This window comes from Anomalospiza imberbis, chromosome 6 (assembly GCF_031753505.1).
Source record: "Anomalospiza imberbis isolate Cuckoo-Finch-1a 21T00152 chromosome 6, ASM3175350v1, whole genome shotgun sequence".
Taxonomy (NCBI): domain Eukaryota; kingdom Metazoa; phylum Chordata; class Aves; order Passeriformes; family Viduidae; genus Anomalospiza; species Anomalospiza imberbis.
Genome location: NC_089686.1, coordinates 57,364,830 through 57,388,183, shown reverse-complemented (window position 1 = coordinate 57,388,183; position 23,354 = coordinate 57,364,830). Strand labels below are relative to the sequence as shown.

General features: G+C 43.5%; 2 protein-coding genes and 2 long non-coding RNA genes across 9 annotated transcripts in view; 2 read left to right on the top strand and 2 right to left on the bottom strand.

Moving 5' to 3' along the window:
* ZNF143 (zinc finger protein 143) overlaps positions 1-2,016 on the top strand; it is a 38,431-nt gene extending 36,415 nt beyond the window's left edge. For all 6 annotated transcript variants that reach the window (XM_068194627.1, XM_068194629.1, XM_068194624.1 and 3 more), the window contains one exon: positions 52-2,016. In XM_068194627.1, coding sequence (XP_068050728.1) covers positions 52-135 — 84 coding nt within the window. In that variant the 3' untranslated portion in view covers positions 136-2,016. The remainder of the gene's footprint in view (positions 1-51) is intronic.
* On the bottom strand, positions 160-8,768 carry LOC137476397 (uncharacterized). Its single transcript, XR_011000351.1, has 2 exons — positions 5,871-8,768; positions 160-5,050 (listed from the first exon to the last, which is right to left on the bottom strand). It is a non-coding gene; the product is annotated as an uncharacterized lncRNA (long non-coding RNA).
* Positions 8,769-8,995: 227 nt separating this feature from the next.
* WEE1 (WEE1 G2 checkpoint kinase) lies at positions 8,996-19,281 on the top strand. Its single transcript, XM_068194623.1, has 11 exons — positions 8,996-9,691; positions 11,720-11,928; positions 12,425-12,491; positions 12,575-12,747; positions 13,411-13,532; positions 14,123-14,269; positions 14,661-14,756; positions 14,838-14,923; positions 15,021-15,191; positions 15,285-15,430; positions 17,909-19,281. Exons 1-11 carry the CDS (start codon positions 9,113-9,115, stop codon positions 18,057-18,059), a joined length of 1,947 nt encoding a protein of 648 aa, XP_068050724.1. The 5' UTR covers positions 8,996-9,112; the 3' UTR covers positions 18,060-19,281.
* Positions 11,783-23,030, bottom strand: LOC137476399 (uncharacterized). Its single transcript, XR_011000353.1, has 2 exons — positions 21,763-23,030; positions 11,783-12,824 (listed from the first exon to the last, which is right to left on the bottom strand). It is a non-coding gene; the product is annotated as an uncharacterized lncRNA (long non-coding RNA).
* Between the last annotated feature and the right edge of the window lie 324 nt (positions 23,031-23,354).

Genomic DNA, 23,354 nt, shown 5'->3' with positions numbered 1-23,354 from the left:
TGCTTTTATTATCTAAGTGTAACATTTTGGATTTCTTTCTGTTTGTTTCAGCTTGGAGAACAACAGTCTCTGGAAGAAGCCATTAGAATAGCCTCCAGAATACAACAGGGGGAAACACCAGGGATTGATGATTAACTTGTAAAACTGCTACCAGAACAATAGAGTGAAAGGTATTTTATTTTCAACCAACAAAGGTCCATGCCAGCAACAGCCCATAAAAACTTTGAAGTCCCCCACTCACTGATACTGTGTACACATTTTATGCAAGAGTGAAGAACATTTTCTAAGTTTTGTGTACATAACCCTTGGAATGGACTGACATCATCTACTTCCAACCGTTGCATTCAGGAATACGGAATTAGGATTATATAGTAAACTTCCTTGTTATCCTTTCATCAGATTGCAGACTGGTCTACAAGCAATTAAAAAACAGAAGTATCGGAATTAATTTTTAATGTCATGTACAAATAATGAAGGCATTACTGAAGATTTCAGCTGTTTAAATAACCATTTCAGGAACCCTTACAAGTAATAAAGGCAACAAAGCCTTTTTAAATTGCATTCCATTAATGGAAAGGTCTTGGATTTTGAGCCTACTACTGTAAATCTTCGTATTTTGATTTGTTTCATACAGATTTGAATACTCTTTAGATGATCTACCCCATCTCATTAATTGTAAATACGGACTGTTAATGCTGGAAGTGCTAATTATATTATCTTTAAATTGGATTATGTACAAAGAACTGGTTGTTCAATATTAAAGAAAGTAAATCTAATGATTTTGTTTCTTTACATATTTTACTTAAGATGTTACTCTCAAATTATTATGCAATAAAATATAGCAAGATTGTATTGTTTAGATAGGATGATATTGTCATGTGACATACTGTTTTTCTTCTTACTGAGACTGAAGTTCAAATTATTTATTTACGGCCTTGTATAAATTTTTCCAAAGTTTATTTATCATAAACCTAATTTTTTGGCATTAATTTTGATGGTGATTCACTATAGTGTATTAAGCAAATACTGGTAATAGTTATTTCAGACGTTCTAAAACACTACAAGAATGATTCTCACTAAAAGGTGAAGTTACCCATTTTCAAGTGAACTATTTTCAAATGGTGCATTTGCAGCAAAAGTGCAAGTACTAATAGTTGTTTTCAACAGTTCTGAGTGCCTGCTGCTACCATTCAGTACCTAGGATGTGCTTGATAATCAGTGCTTTTGAAAATCAGGACACAAGTTACTAGAAAAAAGGGATTAATGATGATGTAAGTACAATGCTCCTCTCCAACTATCATTCTGTAAAGGAAAAAATCCATTGTAGATATGTCTAACATATACAGCAAAATGTAACTTTCAATTTTTTTTATATGAAGAAGTGTTTTTACTCTTGTCTTGTTAGCAAGCTGGTTAAGCAAGTTAAAAATTTCTGGCTTCCTGTAAGATTCAGTGCTTATTTTAGATTAGTGTCAAGAGCACTTCTGAAACTGAAACCTCACCTTTTGCTTTCTCGAGGGAAGGACTGAACATCCTCTGGACAAAACCTTTATTAAGGAATCCCAAGTAGTGTGAGGTGCACATGCTATATGAAAAAATGAAGTCCATAACTAAGTACCTTGAGGTATTTGACCTCAGAAAGGCCAAGTTTGAATAGAATGAGCTGATTTATTGTGAATTACTGTATCAGTGTGGGTTGCAGCCTTTTATGTTTTCTACACAGAAGCCAGCTGTAAAGTGCAGTGAGAGAATACAGTACTGTGGGATAGATGGGGACAAAGCAAAGGCTGTTCTCTGCATAAATTACAAAGTAAATCTTGGAAACATTTAGGTTGTCTGTAACTTTTGTATAGGATTGAGGTTGCTTGCTCACTTAGGTGCCAGTTTTCCTGAAATGTTGTAAATCTTGATATCCCATGGAGATAAATGTACTATGCAAGGAGGATTAATTGCCTGTCAACTAGATCAGTTTCTTAGTACTTATCACCTTTTAGAAATTAAAGTTGTATCATTTGATGTGAATGTTCAAGGTATTTTTTTTTCTTAAATTTCATTGCCAATAGTTTCTGGAAATGGTGGCTGGAATGGTGGCTTTGACTTAGCAAAGAAATAACTTCAATTTTTACTTCTTCTCATGTCCCAGGACATTTCCTGACCACTGTACAAATGTGAATATTCTTTCTCTTTCATCTAAGTTGGTTTGCTGCAAGGTGTTCATTCACAACCAGCTCAGTCAGGAGAACTGTAGTATTTTAAAAATTACTTCTGTGACTGTTACCTTACCAGTTATTCCTGCAAAACTCCCAAGTCAAAGGTGGTGCTTCCATGTTTTGCTAGCTACCTTGACATAAATAAGGTAGATGACTTAGGCTGGTTAGTGTTTAAAGAAAAGCTGAGGTGATTATGTGCCTTAGCTGCAAGGCCTGCCTTCCTAACAGACCTTGGAGATTTTTCCCTCCTGCTTCCATTCAGCCAGCAGTGGAGGGAGCTGTTTTGGCATTGGAAGGTCCTGTAGTAGAGTTCAGACGGGACAGGATCGGGTTAGATCGATAGGAAAATTGGCAAAAAGGATTTCAGGAGGAGGAAGCAAAGAATATGACAGGACTGGGTGTTTGGCAGTGCAAATCTCTGTACTTCACCCACAGATTCTCCCCCTCTTTCGAGAATTGGCCCAAAGAGAATGCTTTGGCACACTAGAAAGAAGTAGCTTGTAAAAGACGAGCCCTGTAAAGTATATCAGCTCAGTGTATCACTGCCCCTTACAGACTGACTCCCACGTTTCCAGTCACGATTTTTCTCTTGTATTTCAATTCCGGGTCTGTACCAATTCCCCCATGAAGGAATAAGCCCAAAGTCTTTCCAGACTTCGCAGTCAGCTTATCCCCTTTAAGTATGTCTCCAGTTTTTCCTAGTGGTGGCCTTTGCTTTAGTGTAGTTTAGTGCCTCTTCTGATAGTAAAGGTGATTATTTTCGGAGCTCCAGGCTGGTGACCTATTGTGCCAGACACGCACTGCATAACAACAGCACGGCTTTTGCCCTAAAAAGCTAATGGTTTTCGTAAGGGTAAATCCTGCTGTAAACAGCCTTCTTCCCTGCCGGTGGGATTACGGCCAGCTCAGCTGACCGATACCGCAGACCAGGGTGTGAGACACGCACGTGGTGTCTGCTCTGCACTAGGGCAGGACGGGCTCACGGAGCTGCTAAACCACGGCTGAGCTGCAGGCAGCTCCTCCTGGCTTTGCTCTGCTTCCTGACCCTCCTCACCCCTCAAATATTGCCCGCTCGGGGTTCTGCAGGATTGTGCTGTAGCAGGGACATCCCTGTGCCTTGCTGTGCTCTCACCAAGGCACTCAGGGAGCCAGGGAAGGATGGTGTGGAGTGAGGATCTGATCAAAAACGTTTTGCTGAATCTGGCAACTCCAGCTCTACAGCTGTTGAGATTTGTCAGACTCTGCACCTTAAGCTGACCAGGATGCAGAAGTGCCCCATAACAAATCTGTTCTGTTCACTCTGAGTTTGTCATTGAATGAAAACGAATTTTCTGTGTAATTTTCAAACAGCACAGGTGAAATTTCATTAATATTTGGGGGGCATGCAAACTGATTTTCTTAATTGAGAGACTGGAAATGACAGGTAACTTGTGTCCTGTTCAGCTATTAACTTAGAGTTGTTCAAAGCTTTAAAAATGTATTTATTCAGCATGCATCATTTTTGTCTTGAAAAAATGGAAATTGCCTTGTGTTTGCAGATGGATACAATCAAACTCCAGCCCCTTGTTTATAATAAGGTACTCCTACTTTTTTATTTGCACGGTTTATATTTGAACACCGTTTCCCCAAAAGTATCCTGTATTCTATGGATAAAAGCCTTCTAAAGCATAGACACCTATGACAACAAAACAAAAATCAAGAGCCATTTTCAGTTCTTTTGCTGGAGGTAGTAAACTGCACTGAGACCAGGCAGAGAAGCAAGCGTTTTTCCTTGCTGTGTTATGTGTATTGTAAAATGTCCCATCAGTTTGGCATTCCTTTGATTCTATTTTTCATTCTGCTGGTGGAGTTCACCTGGCCAGAGGAAAATCTAACAATCTCATTAGGCCATCACCATTAGCACTACATTGTTGACACCTCACCCTATCAGGAACAGGGTGATACCAGACTTTCTAACTGAGGGTTGGTTATGTTCAAAGCAGACTTTAAATATCCCAATAAACATACAAGCTTCTATCAATTACCCCAATAAACATAGAAGCCTATATCAACAAGTGAGCACTTGGTCCTACACAGTCTGTGTATTTATCTCTGCTGGAAATGTGACCCCCTTAAATCCAATCCATCTCAAATTCTGAAACAATAAGAGACTTTCTTTGGGGTATTACTGTTCTGTTTAATCATTTGCAGCATTTTTCTCAAAGGAATGGCAAACCATTTACACTTTCAGGGCAGAACTAACTGTGTGGAACTTTTCCTTTTAAGTAAAAAGTATCTTATGTGATTGTCAAAACCCCCAGTGTTTTACCCTTTCTTTTGTTTAAATCCATCATCAGCCTTCAGGTTGACTGGCTGCTGCATTTTCCTTATTTTTCAAGAGACTTTTAGGCTCTCCATCGTGTTACTGCTTGGTTCTGTAGGATTTGCTGAGAAGGTCCTGAACAGGCATCTTAGTGAGGCAAGACAAGGGGAAGAGGCTGACTTTCCAACACCCACGTGGATGTAAAAAGCTCCTGGAGGTACAACAATGGTCCAAAGCTACATCTCCAGTGGGGTTTATTCCCTGGTGTAGGGCTAATTCAAATTTGAATATAGGTTGTAATGACTGAAAAATCAGAAAGTGCAAGAATGGTTTGTGGAACAGACAAGATTAGCTGCTTTTTGTTTTTAAAAAGATACATTCAAGACAGAGACAGGTTTTTTTTTAATCTTTTTATCTGCACACCTAAAAATGTTTGTAAAATGTTTTACCTTAAATGATGCACATAAGAGATTATTAGAAGAAAAGTAGTGGATTAAAAAAAAAGGCACAGTACCTCTCTCATGGTTCTGCATGTTCCCTGAAGGAGAAAAAAGAAACAGGTAAGTTAGTAGTGCAGTGACTACTTAGTTTCTCTGCATTATCCATTGTGAGGTTTTTAATTGCTGGCACAAAATCTGTCTATTTTGATAATCTTAACTTGGCCTGAACAGAGGAATGGGACATTCTAATTGTATCTGTTTCAGTCATGGAAATCATTCTGTCTCTTCCACTCTTCAGATGTTTTGGAGGAAATTTCTTACCTGGATACAACTCTCTGGAACAGGCTGTTTTGCCATTTTCTTGTTAAGGAGATTTCAAGTGTTAAGAGGCAGACTTAAAAGGGACACTAAAAGAGTTAAGAGTGTTAAGAGTTAAGAGGCAGACAAAAAAGGGAGTCACTAAAAATTATTGTGTGTGCTCTCATTGTCATAGAGAATTACTGAATTGTATGTGACTGCTTGGCACAACCTGTACGTTTTTAATGTACTTTGTACATTTTAACTTCTGAGTACCTTAGGATCTTCCCTGGAATTCCTAGATTTTGGATCCAGAAGCTGTTCTTTACTTTGTGGAAACTGTGGTGCTGTCAAATTCCCGTTTCTATTCTCTACCTTGTTCTCTTGCTGTTATTATTTAGAGTTCCTGGGTGAATAATTCCCTGAGAAATGCTCTCTCTGCCTGCAGACTATAGACTAAAAAGAGAACAAGGACTGGCAGATGTGTTTGGATATACAAAGTCCATTTTTCATGGGAAACTCGTTTAACTCTGGACCTTGTAATTGAAGAGAAAGAGGTTGCCAGCTAACAGCAGCTGTTAGCAGCACAACCCTAGATAAAATAATCTTTAAACTGCTCACCTTTAGGCTGTCAGTGGTCCAGACACAACATCTCCCAGCTGGCACACTCCCACTGGGACCTGTTGTCCCTGTATATGCCAAGTCTTGTGTGAGCACTGGAATGCCATTGCTGGCACTGGTGATAAGCACGCTGGTCCCCGGGTACCTGCTGAAAACCAAGATAAAAGCTGGGAAAACAGCAAAGATCTCGCTCTGCTCTCAGTTCTCCACCAACGGCCTTGGCACAGGTGCCTGTAGTGTTTCCGTTTTTCATAAAAGCAGCTTTACCTTCTTCCTCTTCGGCTCTTTCACTCCATTTACACCTCCCCTGGTAAGGTGAACTATGCTGGTTGATGTAGAATGGGTTTCAGCCAGATTTTGGCAGAACTCTTCCAGTTTGATGGAAGTGGTTTTGGAAGATTCCAGATGAGCTTGCAAGTGCAGGAATCCTGACAAGATGGCAAGGCCATTTCTCTGGTAGTTCTGACAGCCAGACAAATTGGCCATTGTTCTCTTTCTTCCCCATTTTTATTTGACTTCCCCTGCTACCCACAAAAGTTGGAAACAACGGTTTCCTTGAGCTTGAAAACTTGTAGTTAAAAGCAGCTCTTTGCCTGTGTGTGTACTGCTCCAGATAAATACTTCTAGTAGGAAAATCACCAGTACACCTTAGAAACAAGTATTATAAGAAAGAAAAGAACCAATTTTGCAATTATATATCCTGAAAACCGTTAAACCACTCAAATTTGTAGGAATATCAGTCAGGCACTGCCTAGCCGTCAGTTTGTGTGCTGTTACATCTATTGGAACAGTCAGGGCTTGAATCTACACGATCTGTAGCAGTGCAAAAGTGCAATTTAATCAGCTTCAGAGAATTTGGGATGATTTGGCTCCGAGAATGTGGCACAGTGGAAGCCTGCAGAGCTCCTCCTCACTCAGCTTCTTCCTCCTGTGGTGATGTCCACTGCTGTCTGGGAGGGAATTGGCTCTGTGGGGCTCTTTAGCCAGGCTGCTCCTGGGGCTCCTCATGATAATTACAGGTGTCACAGGGGAGCAGAGTTCCACTCTCAGTCTGGGCAAAAGTCATCTCTTCAGCACAACTGGTCATGGTCCTGTCAGACTGCAGCAGAACAACAACGGGTGCAACTTCAGAGCCTGTGAACTCCTACATAGCAGCTGTGCATTTTGTTAGCTACGTATTTATTCACTACTTCCCTTTCTTAATTGCTTTCAGATTGCAAATAAACTTTCTTTTAAAAGCATTGGGTTACTTTCCTTTCCTTATTTCTCTATTCCTTTTTTCCTTTCCTCTCCTGTCTTGTCTTCAGAAATACTTTTTTCTCAGTACAACTCTGAGTTGTACCACTTGATTTTGTCCCACTAAACTGTTCCAGTGGTTAGTAATTCATTGGTTAAACTCAATTACAACAGGGCTTCTGAACTTCAGTTTGTCACTTGCTGTCTCCAAATACCTGTGTCTGTAGACTCCAGAAAGCATGAGTTATATTAGGTTGAGTTTGGGAAGGAAACTGCAAGCTTTGACATTACAGGGGGAGGGATTTACTGAAAGCTTACAGTCTTTAAACTTTTTCAAAGAAAAGGAAACTTCATTTATGACTGAAGCAAGCCACAGATAGTGGCTGGGCAGTTTCGAGTCACTTTATAAGAATTGCTTTGCATCTTCCTCTGTGAGCTCTGAATGGAGAAAGAGGTGGTGGAGATTCTATTTCTAAATCTGTTCTAAAACTCAAATGCTTCAGTTAGTACTTGCTATACAGAGCACCTCCTTTTAAAAAATGGCTAATTTTAATGGGATGTTAGTGTGGTTCTAAATTATTGCACACCGAGAGTGTTTATACTGGATTTGATGTAGCCCTATTCCTGTCCCATTTTCATAGGTTATGTTGGCTACTTTCAGTTTTCTGAAACCTGTTTTCAGTTTTCTCCAAAATGCAAATCTCAAAACTTGCGTCCCTGTGGCTCATCACTTGCTTGTCCTAAAACCAGGACAGCTCTCTGCAGAAGAAAGGGCTATTTTCAGGCAGAAGAGGTTAAAGAATTTGGAATTGCCAGAAGTGGGACAGGGGACATTGACATCCCCGCGAGTCCGAGGTTCTGCTCTCCAGGAACGTGCCAGGGCCAGCACATGAGGACTGTGCCGGGCAAGGAGGGGGAGCTGCGGGGGCGGCCGGAGAGGGGCTGTGCTGCAGCGTCCGAGCGACACCGCGTCCCGCCTCTGCCGGCCTGCGGAGCGGCTCCACAGGCGCACCGGCCGGCTGGCTTGGGCTTCTCCGGGGCTCCCGGGCCTGGAAAAAAACAAAACAGTTTTTTCATGGGCTCTGTTACCCAAGGGGCTCGTTGTACGGTGATTTGGTTCAGAAGAGAGGGGCGGCTTTATCTGTTGGGGGCAACCAGACAGAAAACGAAGCCAAGGGGCAAAGAGGTGGCGCCTGTAAGGAGGCAGGTCTGATGCACAGCATGTCCACGCATGGCGTTCGCTGTGCTGGGACGGAGTCCGTGTGGAAGTGTCCTGCGGGAGGGAGCGGCACGGGCAGCGCCGCGTCCCTTTAAACCACGTGCGTCCCGTTAGTGCCCTACAGGAGCCGGTCTGGCCGCGCCTGGAGAGGGGAGAACTGTCTTCAGCTGGCGCGGAAGGTGCTGTTAGTACTATTACTATATTATTAAATACTGTGTTATTGCTATCGTGGACATTTTTGCGCGCTCAGTTCCAGCAACTCTACGGGAGCAAGACCACGTTGCAGGGGAGCGGGGAGCGGCAGTCCCGCAGGGCGGCGCGGTGTCCCCGGAGTTGCCGGGGCCGGGCAGGGCGCTGTCCCCGCCGCCCGGGCGCTGTCCCCGCGGCTGCTCCCGGCGCTCCCCGAACGCCGTTTTCCAGGCGGTTCCCGCTGCCCGGGCGGGGCCGCCCCGCGGCTAAAATGGCGCCGGGCGCGCGCCTCACGGGCGGACACGTCCGCGCGGCCGCCTCGGGGCGGGGCCCCGGCCCCGGCCCCGCCCCCCCGCTCGCGCCAAAGCGGCCCGTGACGCGGCCGCGCGCGGCCCCGCCCCCGCGCGCCGTGTTTTCAAACCCGGTGGGCGGGCGCGATTGGCCGGCGTGCGCGGCACGTGACCAACGGTCGCGGGAAAGCCGCGGAGTCCGAACGGCGCGCGGCGGGGCCGTTCCCGGGCAGCGCGAGCCGAACCGGCACCGCACGCGGGCGGAGCGCGGGCAGCGCGGCGGGAGCGGCACGGGCGGAGCGGCCGCCATGAGCTTCCTCAGCCTGCAGCGGGCGGCGCCGCCGCGGCGCGTCTCGGCCCGGCGGGCGGCGGCCCCGATCCGGCAGAAGCTGCTGTTCCTGAGCGGCCACAGCGACTGCGAGGAGGAGGAGGAAGAGGAGGAGGAGGAGGGCTGCGGCAGCAGCAGCAGCGCCAACAGCACCGGCGAGGACTCGGCGTTCCAGGAGGCGGACTCGCCGCTCTCGGCCGCGCGCACCCCGGCGCGGAGCGACCCGCCCCTGCTGGAGGAGGAGGAGGAGGAGGAGGAGGAGGAGATGGAGCCGGCGGCGGCGCCGCTGCCGGACGAGGGCGACTCGTGGGAAGAGGAGGGCTTCGGCTCCTCGCCGGTCAAGTCGCCCGGAGCCTACTTCCTGCTCGACTCGCCCTCGCCGCTGGCCCCGCACAAGGGCCGGCGCTGCTGCGAGCGCTCCCCGCCGCACCCGGCGGCCGGCGGGTACCGGGGGGCGCGGGGCGAGGAGCCCGGCTCGCCGCTGCCCGACTACCCGGGCACGCCGCCGCACAAGACCCTGCGCAAGCTGCGGCTGTTCGACACGCCGCACACGCCCAAGGTGAGCCCGGGGCGGGGTCGGGCCCGGCCGGTCCGTTATGTAACGGCGGGGGCGCCGCGCGGGACCGCGCCGGGGGCTCCGGCCGGGGCGGGGCGGGGCCGGGCGGCGCCGCCTCCCGACGGGACACGGGCACGGGGCGAGCCGCTTACTGAGGTGTTAGTCATATAGAAACAAAAATGTTTTCCGAGTCTGGCGGTGTTTTGTGGGGAGCAGACTTGGAAAGTGCGAGCGTGGAGTATTAAAACTCGGAGAGTAAGTGCTGGAGTGTGGAGTGGGCGTTGGTAGGGGTGTAGCCAAAAAGTTAAAGCTCGGCTTGGGGCGTGATCCTGCGGTGAGCTGGCATTTCCTAGGAGGAATTTCTTCACAGGAAGGGTGATTGGGCATCGGCATGGATGGTGGAGTCACCTGGGAGGTGGTGGAGTCACCGTCCCTGGAGGCGTTTGAGGAAAGGCTGGAGCTGGCTGGGGGACCCGGCGGTGCTGGGTCATGGGCTGTGCCCGATGACCTCAGACGCTTCTCCAGCCTGACGGGTTCTGCTGTGATCCTGTCGTGTCGGAGCGCTGCTGCCGTGGTGCCAGCGCTGCTTCAGCGCCTGCACTCCGGCATCAAACCTGAAAGGCTGTTTGAGCCGTCGATGCTGTGAAACTGATGGAGTCCAAAGTTTAGATGGAGAGATGGGTAGCTCTTAACTCTGTCAATAACAGACTTTTGGAAGGCGTTTTAACTTTTGAACTCGATGCTGTGTAAAATCCCGTATAGTGAATTTAAATCTAGTGATAATTGGCTTCCTTTCTTCATTACTTTTCATACAGCCCTTTAGAAGTAATCCTGGGATAATCCCCGGGGATAATCTCCCAGGGGTCTATAGACTATAGATGGAAAACAACTGACTTAAGGTGCGAGGAAGGCTTCCTTCTTAATTGGTTTTCTACAGCTTCCATCCCCAGTGAGGTTTCACTGGTAAAAATCAGTGGTACAAGTTTGTAAAAGGTAAAATTGGTGATGATTTTACACCTTGTCTGGGGCAGACGCTTCAGACCTGCAGAAGTTTTGTGGAATGCGATACTAAAACCAAGTTCTTAACACAGCATTTCAGTGGGATTCTTAAATTAGGTGGCAAAATTCTACATAGGTTATCTTTGGAAGGATCAGTTGGTTCAGGTATCCAGTGGAAGTACAGAGATGTGTCCTGAGAAGCACAGATCTTCATCTGGGGCAGATGTGAGGACTGCAGTTGAGATTCCCATGTACTGAGTGTTCTTCCCTGCGGTGGTTTAGGCTTCAGTCCTGTCAGATCTTTATTTTGTTGTTAGGATGAGGTGATGCTCCTGCTTGTGATCCAGTCACTGGCATCCTCACCAGGATGAAGGAGACTCAGGTGCAGACTTTTCAGTGTAACTGGGAGAGGTTTTGTTATGTGTCTGGAAGATGCCTGGTCTGGCAAATTACCACCCAGAAGATCAGTTTTGGGTATTTAAATGACAGTGCAGCCATGCTGCTAATTCTTGGACCGTTTTTTGTAGGCTCAGGATAATGCACCAGTGCATCAATATTAAATGTTGTATTTGCTGATTTTTTAAGATTGTCGCTTAAATTTGTAGAAACCAAAGTTCATTTCATGTCTGATCTAGCTTCCACATCATCATGCACGTGCAAATCACGGTGATGCAGTATGGGATTGTCCTCGAGTTTCATCTGTATTCATTTAATGGACAAAGATTTGTCCAAGAAGTTTAGGTGATGAAATGATTAAAGACAGAAAAAGGTTACTTTCATCATAATCTTTGGTATTTTTAAAAAATAATTTTAATATTTGTTTGCCTGAACTGCCTCTGTGCAGAGTACAAAGCATAGTAGTTTCTTAGAAATTCTTTTTGATGGAAATGCAAGTATTTAAACAACTGATGCTAACTTTAATGAGACAATACTGTAATGGCTTCAGGCATGACCTGTTTAATGTCTAAGGCAATATCAAGGCTATAAATGACTATAAATGTTTTGGTTTTGTTTCTTTTTTTTTAAATACAGAGTTTGCTTTCTAAAGCACAAGGTTTAGGCTCCAGCTCAGTCAAACTTCGAGGGGGCTCGCTGTTTATGAATGTTGGGAAATCAGAGAAGCAAGAAGAAGATTTTAGAAAAACACCTCATGTGAACATCAATCCCTTCACTCCCGATTCCATGTTCCTTCACAACTCTGACGGCAAATGTCGTAGGAGGAAGAGGATACACTGGAATGAGTGAGTGACTTGTACCTTCCTTTGTTAAACTTGTATTTAGAACTACTTTTGGCTGCAAAAATTTTGTTACAACTTGCTTCTAAAAGAGTATTTTTGCTTGCAGGTTGTTAGTAATGTATAATACAGCTCTTAAAGTATGTGCTTCAAGAGGCATGATATCACGAAAGAATAATTTAGCACTAGATCTTTTGATTTCTGTACAGAGAGGATAGACTAGGCTGTGTGCTGGTCTTTTTACCCTCATGGAATGGGCTATGCACAGTCTTTTTTTCAGGAGGGAAAAAAATGCATTAAATACAAGTGTGAAACATGAAGAAAGAAATTACAAAGATATTGGCATGGCAGTTTTATGGGTTTGTGTTTACAGATGTCTAGTGTTCTATTAGTTAACTAAAATTAAGTAGAATAGGAGAACTAAATCTCAGAAAAATTCAACAGCTTCTGGGCTTCAGTTTAAAGTTTACTTAAAGCATGTGATTTCTGGTGTGAATTTCAGCTCTTGTGGAGAGGACATGGAACCAAGTGATGGAGAGCCTGAAGAGGAAACCATGAGACCTGCTAAGGTACTTAATCTTTAAACCTTGATGCTAACTTCAGCAGTTTGTGTATCTGCACATCTGAATATTTTCCTTGGTAATCTTTGCAGAGGATAACAATAACAGAAAGTAACATGAAGTCCCGATATGAAACTGAATTCCATGAACTGGAGAAGATTGGGTCTGGTGAATTTGGCTCTGTGTTTAAGTGTGTCAAGAGGCTAGATGGCTGCATCTATGCAATAAAACGATCCAAGAAACCCCTGGCTGGCTCAGTGGATGAGTGAGTACTTCCTGCTCTTAAAACTTAAAAAATCTTCTCTTGGTGTTTCTTCTTCACATGGCTCTTTGTGTTGGTGTCTAGAGAAGGCATTTAAGAGGAAAGTATAAAACAAACATGAATTAAACCTAAAATAGATACAATTTTGAAGCCACTTGATTTTTTTTTTCTTCCCCACCGACTCTCCAGGTACTGTGCAGTACTGGGAAGAAAAGGCTGATTGGCCTCTCTCCTGCCAGATGTTTGTCTCAGTGTTCTGTGTGGAAACAATACTGTGTTCAAATAGTTAGAATATAAACCCCACAAGTCTGAGTTGCATACCAGACTTACAATTTAGGGAATGTTGAGTCAAACCCTTGGCTTACGAGCATTTTATTTTTTCCTAGAACTTCAGTCATGCATCTCAAAGTTTGCTATTGCTACTGGTTGGCAAGTCTGTAATGGAAATGTGCTCCCACACCAAATTGTTTTTTTTGATCTTCCATATATTAAATATTTTAATATAATCTAAATTATTTTAGCTGTTTGGACGTAAGTACAAATCCAGCTTAGGGTGCCACAGAATTGAATAGGAAGATTTTAATTAGAAATACTTTCTGTAATAAGAAATGGTACTAATTTCACCTCCCAATACTCACATGTGCTGTTGTTTTTTGTGACTAACAGGCAGAATGCTTTAAGAGAGGTCTATGCACATGCAGTTCTGGGACAGCATTCTCATGTAGTGAGGTACTACTCTGCATGGGCAGAAGATGATCACATGCTTATACAGAATGAATATTGCAATGGTAAGTAAAGAAGATGTACAGGTATCTACAAGCTCTTAACACTAGCTATGAACTGATTACCCTACTCATTGCTCATGTTGTCTTTCTCTCAAGTGACTGATACTCCATTCTGGAAAAGGCATATCAGATAGATGAAGCAAAAACTGCACAATGTTGCAGGCCAAGTCATGCATGTTCAAGCATACTGGAAGTATTGTGAGGTGTTTGTGAGCAGAACTGTTCTTTCTTCTGTACAGTAGTACAAGCTGGAATAGAGAAAATTGCTAGAGTTTCCATTAAAAAGGAGATGAAACTTGATTTCTGAAGCATTTTGCTATTGTTGATGCCCTGACAGAGATTTGGAAGAGAGAGAGAGCCCCTTCCCTTGTGTTGATATTCTGTTAGTGTGACAACTACAGGAGAAAAGAACTTTATTTTATTGTTATACGACTGAAAAGAGCATATAGCACTATATTTTACACTTACTGTATATTGCCAGCAAGTTCTTTGTGATATATTCACTTAATTTTTGGAGCAAGTTGTCTTTACTTTGTCAGCTGTTTGATGTAAAAAAAACTTTTTTTTTTTTTTTTTTTTTAATGGTGTTTCAGGTGGCAGTTTAGCAGATGCCATAAGTGAAAATTACAGGAATATGCGTTACTTTACTGAACCAGAACTGAAGGACTTGCTGCTTCAAGTGGCTCGAGGTTTAAAGTACATTCATTCAATGTCCCTGGTACACATGGATATCAAACCTAGTAAGTTTATAATTACTTTACTCTCTATTGACAATTTGCTCAGTTCATTTAATCTGCTGTAGAAAAATGAACAGTTAGCCACACCTTGCTAACTGTAAATTCTTCCCTGAAGCTCTGAATAGGAGCACAAAGATGTCAGTTATAAAATTGGCCAGCAGACCTAAACTGTTGAGTTTATCTTGGGTCCTTTTTGTGTAATTGACTCTACTTGCATAACACTTGGCTGCCTTCCCAGCAGAGGGGCCACAGCGAATCAGTTATAACTTCTCACTCTTTGAACAGGGCTTATATACAAATAAAATTTCTGCGTGGCTAAAGCAAACTGTAGTAAAACTAGGTCAAGTAGAAATGGTACAGAAATGTTTCTTTTAACAATTCTGCTCTTTTTCAGGTAACATTTTCATATCCAGAACATCAGTCCCAAGTATAACTCTAGAGGAAGGCGATGATGATGATTGGTCATCTGATAGAGTCATATTTAAAATAGGTGAGAAACAGCACAATTATGTGCAAAAGAATTGCATCATCATGTTGTCTTCTGAAAAGTAACTTTCTTTTCTCCTTGCAGGTGACCTGGGCCATGTAACTCGAGTCTCTAGTCCTCAAGTGGAAGAAGGTGACAGCCGTTTCCTTGCAAATGAAGTCCTACAAGAGGTAACTGTTCTGTTTGTAGCAAACAGTGATGTTAGGCCTGCATGCTGTTTCCTTTAGGAAAAAAAGGTGAATTTACTTTTCCTTTTTCCTTTTCAAGAACTACACTCACTTGCCAAAAGCAGATATTTTTGCTCTCGCTCTGACTGTTGTGTGTGCTGCTGGCGCTGAACCACTTCCAACTAATGGGGACCAGTGGCATGAAATTCGGCAAGGAAAACTGCCCAGACTACCACAAGTGCTTTCTCAAGAATTACTAGACTTACTAAAGGTAAAAACTCCTGTACTAGTGGCTTGCTGATAAGTGTAATTTATTGTCTTGCTGGCCTTAACAAGGATGCCATGGTTTTTTTTTTTCCCCAAGGTTATGATTAATCCTGATCCTGAGAAAAGGCCTTCAGCTGTGGCACTAGTGAAGCATTCAGTGCTTCTCTCTGCCGCAAAGAAGAGCGCCGAGCAGCTCCGGATAGAGCTGAATGCTGAAAAATTCAAGAACTCACTCTTGCAAAAGTAAGTAGTTTCTTGGGGTCCTTCAACAGGACTTTATTTGTAACAGGTTCTTACCTGAGAGTGAAGTGATGATAAAATAGGAGTGTCCTTGTTTGTGGGTGAGATCCACAAATCTGTATGCATGTGCGTACCTGGGAGTATAAAGTGGGTCATGGAACTTTAATGGAACTTTCTCCACAGAAAGAACTGCTTGAACACTCTAAGGGATTCTCAACAGCACTATTAGTATTCAAGGCATATAAAATATTATGGTTTTAAACAAATGTTTCAGGACAGTGCACACTTTTGTGACAGGCATAGCCTAGCTTACATCTGTATGATTCGAGTCTGTGTTTTCCTAGGTCATTTGTACATTGAAATGTGGGAAAATGACTTAAATGACCTGTTTTGGGCCTAAATGGAATGGCACATCAGGAATGTTATTGGACTAATTTGACCTGTGCACAGCAGTGTTACTGGGTCACCAGAGAATCATTTGTATCCAGAGGTCATCTTGTCCTACCCCTTGCTCAAACACTCACTTTGAATTAAAGCTTGGAAAAAGAGATTACCTTTAGGAAAGTCTGATTTCTGCTTAAGTTTCAGGGAAAGAGTTAGTAAATTAATAAGCAGCCATCTGACTCTTTCACTACAGTTATCCTTGCATGTATTATACATAATGGGTGGGCTTTCATGAGGGAGGATAGATCACTGATTTCTTTTTGAGTGGTATGTCTTGAAGGAAGATGTTAATTTCATGTTCATGTTCACTCCATTGTTACCTGTTTATCTTGCCCCATTGCTAGTGTGACCACAGCCAGATGTACTAGATTAGCTGGTTATCTTTATAATATTATGAATTACATTGAAAGAATAATCAGACAGTTTGTGCAGGTTGCTAAAGGGCAGATTTACTGAGGTAAGTTGCTTGCTTGTATGAAGACAACATATTTTTGCATCACTTGAAAGAGAAAAATGGCAAAGCTAGTGTTTTGTGACGATTCCTTCTGCCCTGGCAACAAGGATACATCCTTGTAAAGCCAAGAATGAATTTAAAACAACACTTAGCCACAGTAATTTTTAGTGTTGTGTGGCATAGAGCTCCATAAAATACTTCAGGTAGTTTAGGGGCGACAGGGTTTTGTTTTTGTTTTGGGTTTGTTTTTTCTTAAATTTCTGCAGTTGAACCATTTTAAAATACCACTTTTGTGTGTAAGTCATCTTTAGTGAAAAGAATCCTTTTAAGGCAACTCAACTTTTCTACTGTGTTGTCCTCTTCAGAGGAAGGAAGAATTCAAGATTTCTAGGCAAGAACTCAAGACTTCTAGGGAAGAGTGGAAGGATATTTTAAAACTAAATTTCCTGGTAATGTGGTGTGGTGGTTGGGCAAGCACACGAGTGTGTATTGTGACTGATGTTCACAAGGAAGAGGACTGAAAATGGGTTGTATTCTCTTTCAGTGAACTGGCACAGTGATAACGTGGGGGTGATTAGATGGGGCACAGGTGTTAATGAATAATACTCTGGCTTTCAAGAATGGGAATTGCTTATTAAACTAAAACATGTAGCTTAAAACTGAATACACCAATGTGCAGCAAGCTTGTAAAATTTGATTTTGCTTTGCAGCCAGATGTGAAGTGAGATTACAAATTCTCTCTCTTACAGTAGAGAAAGTTCTTGAATGGATAGTTAGAGATTGTGGAAGGAAGAGAGTATGGGGGAGGGCTGAGGTTTAGTCATATGTCAGTATTTGAAGAAAGGAGAAAAGCAGTGTATGGGGGAAGCCTTTATAAAGGTAGCTGTGCTCTTTAGTTGGACTATTTTATAATTTTATCCTGAGTTTGATTTAACTTTGTCCTCAGCCTGGGTATTGGTAATTCTCTGAAACATAAGAGTTGGCAGAACGTTGCACAGGGGCAATGGCCTCTTCTGCCTTCAGTGACTTTTCCTCGCAGGCTCCCATTTTTGTTAGACAGAAAACATGGAGGCGGTGATCAGCTTTTGATGTGGGTATGCGAAAGGGAAAGGATGATTCCTGAGCTGTCAGCTGCCAGTTACCCACAGCTGTGTTCATCTAAGTGTCTGAGTCTCCCACAGAAGATCAGGTGTGGCTGAATTTGCTTCCTTTGGGCAAGCCTCGGTAATGAACTCTTGACTTTACACGTGCCTTGTGCTAGGAAGTAAAAGCACCCTCCTGCTAATTGAAGTGCTGAGCTGCTTGTAACAGGCTGGATTTCAGAATCTGAGTTGTGTGAATTTTTCATTTCCTTCCCTTTCTTTTCAAAAGAAAGAACATCTAGACAAGCAATGAGCATCCCACCTCTGCCCTCTGGTTGGAAACAGGTGGATGCAAATCATAATGCTCTCAGTATGAACTAAAAGTGACCTAAAGTCTTGAAGTGTGACCTGCTGTAGCTGGTTTGCCATCTCTTGCTGTGTAAAGAGAGAAGCTGTATCCTTGTGGGTGCTGCTGGCTGTGACTGTGTCCCTGTGTTGCAGAGAGCTGAAGAAGGCGCAGATGGCGAAGGCCGCGGCCGAGGAGCGCGCGCTGTTCACGGACAGAATGACCACGAGGTCCACGACGCAGAACCGCCCGTCGCGGCTCATCGGGAAGAAAATGAACCGCTCCCTGAGCCTCACCATCTACTGACCACGGAGGCCAGGGCAGCTGCAGAGACAGCCACAGCTTCTCTGCCCGACCGAAGCCTAAGGACTTGAAGGAAGCCTTCAGTTCCTGGTTTCTTGTCCTGTAGTCTGTATCTCCAGTTTTACAGTTATTACTTCTGGTTTTCACTTGTACTCTGTGGCTGGTTCTCTGTTAACCATTTGGGTCGGTGGACTCGGTTACTCTCCTGTCTGTAGAGGATCCTGGATGTTACTCCATAAGCCTTTCGGTTACACTGTTAGATGTTATGTTGTCCCAGGGTTAACCACTATAGTGGTGTGCTGCTTTGTAGTGTTACAGCATTGTAATAAGAAGCAATATCCCTAATCTTTTAAGAAGGAGGGAAGGGGCCTTACTTTGATAGTTAATTGTTTTTTTTGGAGCAGAGGGGGAAATAAATTTTAAAAGACAGGCTTTAAGGCCACCTACAGTCAACGTACCTGATGTCAGGTAGACTTTTGTTGTGAATTTTATTTGTGTATTCAACTGGGAGCACTTTGTAGGCATTGCATAAACCACAGCTTAGGAACCTGTGGAATTAAGTGCCATGTGGAACTGCTGCTATTTTTAGTTCAATGTCCTTGCTGTAAACTGTAGCATTAAAACAATCATTATTGTGTTAATAGGCTTCTTGTTAAAGCAATTAAGTGAAACAAAATGTAAGCTGCATTTTAGTGAAGGCAGCATTTTTCTCTCAAAGCTAGTGCATTGTGAAAAAATGCACCAATTTATTATTTGGACTCGTTATTAGTGTAGTGCAATTGTTAATGTCTTTGCTATTGATGTTTTGTTCTACTTTCTAATAAGGTTCTCTGAATGTTCATATTTTCTTCAGTTGCCCATTCTTGAGGCTATTGTATGTTTGGTTTTTTTATGTTGGAATACTTGTAAATAGTTGTTTAGTGTGTTCAGGTTGTTTTTCATTATGTACATAAGTTTGATCATGCTTATAGTGTACTATACAGAAACTGCAGTCTGGGATGCCAGCAGACACAGCTTAACTATTCAGTTTGAAGTTCCAATATGTGGAACAGAATGTGGCCATGGAACCGGTGCTGATACTGAACCTAGGCTGACAGAAGAACTGTTCTGATTACTGGCTTGTCTCTTCATTCATTTTACTTAAAACAATGTTTCCCTTTTGTGCTCTATTTGTTCTTACTAGTGTTGAATTTGAATATTAAAGTTAAAAGTTCTGTTTGTTTAATATTGTGTAACACTTATTTAACTACTTCTGTAGTTACAGAAATAAAATACTGAGTTGGGAATGTATATTTCCCACTCATGCCTAATGCTTGTGATTCCCTCTCATGAGAGTGGGACTGAGTGAGGTAAGACACTTGCTGATAGGAGAGAAGGCTCCTACTCCATGTGTCAGTGTCCACAGCAGTCTGTCTCTGCAGCCTCAGGAATGGTATTCCATTGGGAAAGATGAAACCTCCGGAAGAAGTGGAACCCATGACTAATGGTGGAGGAATAGAAACTATGTGAAGAAATAGCTGGGTCTGAGGTAAGTGAGAAAATGCAGGAACTGCTGAGAATGGGAAGAGAATTAGAAGTTGGGAAGAAAACTTGGGAGAGGTTGGAATATTTCAGGAACACAGTAATGGCATGTTCTGTGGCATGGAGGCACATGTAAGGAAGAGAGACACAGTAAATAAAGGCTTAGTAGATCAGTCTTGTGAAAAATTTTACCTTGTGTTAGAGCCACAGGTGACTCAGAGAAGCTGTGCCCAAATTCTATGAACTCATAAAATTCAGCTTTGCAATTAGCAGAAAGTAAGAGTTCTCAGTTTTAGTCATATGACAGTGAAATTCAGAGTACTGGTTTAAGGTATATGAATACTGGTATTTTACTGATAACTGAATATGCAGTTATCACTAAAAAATTGATATGCTGAAATACCTTTAGGTTTTTACTTTCTAAGTTAGCCCTGTCTTGTTTGTGAGAGAATTTAAAATATATGGGTTTTTTGCAATGTTTTAATGTTCTACATTAAGTGAGAGCTTTAAGCATACTTCTAAACAGTCAGAAATAACCACTTGCTGGTTGATCAGTGAACTTAAGCCTCTCTATCTCTACAGTGTAAAAAAAAAAAATGTGTTTAACGTATTACAGTTCTGTGCTCCTTATCTCCCATTTTCAGAGGCCTGCAACATCAGTAGAGGCATTGCTGTGCAGACAAGCTGTGCTGGGGGCTTGGAGAGCTGTGCTTGCGGCTGGGTGAAGAATCGCCTGGGTTGCTGGGCCCAGGGAGGTGGTGGATGGAGCTCTGTCCTGCTGGAGGCCACTCGCCAGTGCTGTTCCTCAGGGGTCAGTGTGGAGCCCAGTCCTGTTCAGGGTCTTGGCAATGATCTGGGTGAGAGGACCGAAGGCTCCCTCCGTTTGCAGATGACACCAGTTGTGCAGGAGTGATGATCTGATGGAGGGCAGGAGGGATCTGAGTAGGCTGAGGACACAGCTGCAGGAGGTTCAACAAGGCCCAGTGCCAGATCCTCCCCCTGGGCCACAACAACCCCAGGCACTGCTACAGGTGGGAGAGGAGTGGCTGGAAAACTGCCCAGTGGAAAAGCACTGGGGGTGCTGCAACACAAGCTGAACATGAGCCGAGTGGCCAAGGTGGCCAAAGGCATCCTGGCCTGGACCAGCAATGGTGTGGCCAGCAGGAGCCGGGCAGGGATTGTCCCCTGTGCTGGGCACTGGTGAGGCCACGCCTCGAGTGCTGTGTCCAGTTCTGGGCCCCTCAGTTCCAGAAGGACATTGAGGGGCCAGAGCGAGTCTGGAGCTCAAATCCTGTGAGGAGCAGCTGAGGGAGCTGGGGCTGTTTCGCCTGGAGAAAAGGAGGATCAGGAGAGACCTTATCACTCTCTACAACTGCCTGAAGAGAGATTATAGCCAGGTGGGAGTTGGCTTCTTTTCCCAAGTAACGAGATAGGGCAAGAGGAAACAGCCTCAAGTTGTGCCAGGGAAGGTTTAGATGGGATATTAGGAACCACTGTTCACTGGAACAGTTGTCAAGCATTGGAACGGGCTGCCCAGAGAAGTGGTGGGTGGTGTCACCGTCCCTGGGGTTATTTAAAAGCTGTGTGAATTTGGCACTTGGGGACATGGCAGTGCTGGGTTAACAGTTGGATTCCATTGTCTTCAGGGTGTTTTCCAACCTAAAAAATTCTGTGGGTCTATTCTAGTGCTGGTCACGGGTTTTGTGTGCCATTGAAGGGGGGTGCCCTGCTTAAACCATAGGACTGAAGTGACTTTAGATGTTGTCACTATTTCCTGTGTGCCAAGGACAGTATTTAAAAAGGCATTTCAGGGTTCTAAAGTAGTTTATGGGAGCAGTAAGAATAGGGAAATTTTATCTTGAGTTTTCATGAGCCTTTCTGATGCAGGTGATGAGGCAGTGAATTCTGGCTGCAACAATGGCTAGTGGGAAGGAGCAGAGAATTTGGGAAGTGTGTGTTAATGCTTCCCATGAATATTCCCAGCATCCAGTGATTCATGATTCAGATGTTTACTGAGTAAGAAGTGGTATCTATTTTTACTGACATTGAAGGGGTTTATATTTTTAATAGGAACAATCTTACAGTAATTTTGGTAGCTTACAAATTTTTGCAAAAAGAAGACTTGGGCCAAACTTATCTGTAGTTGAGCAAGTTGCCTTTGCAGGTAGAAGAAGAAGCTTCTCACCTCTTGTAAAAATGAGGAGTTGGATATTAGTTGAAATTCAACCAAGCATGGTGTAAGAGGATGAGCTTCAGCACTTGAAGAGGAAAACTTTTTAGCTAAATTTAAGAAGCAAGCATTAGAGTTGGGTGGCAAATGTGTTCTTCAAAATAGCTACATTTAATGTTTAACCATATTTCTCCTGATTTCATCTAGCCTAAATTTCCCAAGCTTAACTTTTTTGATCAGACTACATGACTTTATGAAGAACTCAAAGTGAATGTAAAAATACTTGAAAGCATGTATTTCATACCCCCACCTCCTCTAGACATTTGTCTGCTCCTCTGTCTTCTCCATCTTCTAATGATGCATTACTGGACAACCCTACCTGCTTGGTCTTGCTCAGGCTTTCTGCATCTTCTGACCAAAAAGTGGGTGGTGTGATGGACTAAAGCTCCTACAGACTCAGTTTCCAGTAAAGACACAACACCATTTAACAAAGAAAAATTAATTTCAAGTATCAAGGACTGATTCACTGTTTGCATAATTCATCTTGCAGTTCAAACCTTTCCATTGTCTGTAGAAATACTGATGGGTTTGCAGGCTAAACCATTGAATTGAATCATAAATGGTATACTCAAAAAAATATTGAATCACGTCTGGTGTTCAAATACTACATGAAATTCTGTTTGTGCCATTACTGTCAAAATACAATTGGAGGTCATTTTTGTATGTTTTTGTTTTGTTTTGTTTTTGGTAAGATATCCCCACACAGCAGTTGTCTAGGGTTTTTTTTATAGCTTTTGTTGGGTTCATTTTTCAGTTTCCAACTGTCCTCTTGCCCTATTAGCTGGAATGGATCTGAATTACTAAAATGTAGAACCTGAAATCTGTCAAGTTGGCTTATTTTGGAAGCCACAGACAAGTTTTACCTCCACTTGGCAATGGAGTTAGGCACTGCTTGTACATTCCAAAGTAGGATTTCAGTGTCACAGCTTGCATTATTTTATAACACTGAAAAGTTTCATGAATAGAAGTATACTTAGGCACCCTGTCCTTGCTGATCTGGGGCAGGGGAGCACCATGTGTTTGACACCCTCCCAAAAGCTGGCCAGCTGGACCTTGCCTGAATGTGTTTTGTAGTCTCCAGCAACACCTGCTGGACAAAATTGTTAACTGTGCACCGAATTTTTGTCTTTGAAATGTTTGTGTGCTGATATGACACTCGACACTGATTGTTAGAAGGCACTGTCCTGTTCTGCAGCAGTGACTGAGCATTCTTGCCAGCAGTAGCTCAGGTAAGAGGGTTTCCATTTGTCCATCCCCAGTCACCCCTTTGGCTGTGTAGGCTTGGAAAAGGCACCCTCACGATGTGTCTGTATATGTGTTTTGGTGCGTAATGTGTGCATGTGTTTAATAAACCTCTGTGTGTGCTACCTACAAAAAGCCCTGCTGTAACTGGGCTTGAGGACCTGGGTCTAAACATGGCAAGCAGGGGCAAATCAGGGCTGGGGCCTCCCTTCCTCCAGTGCAGGCTGGAACCCTCCGAGGCAGCGCAGCCGAGCAAAGGTTCTCAGCTCCAGAAACGCGGCACAGAGAAAGCAGGAGGAAACTGG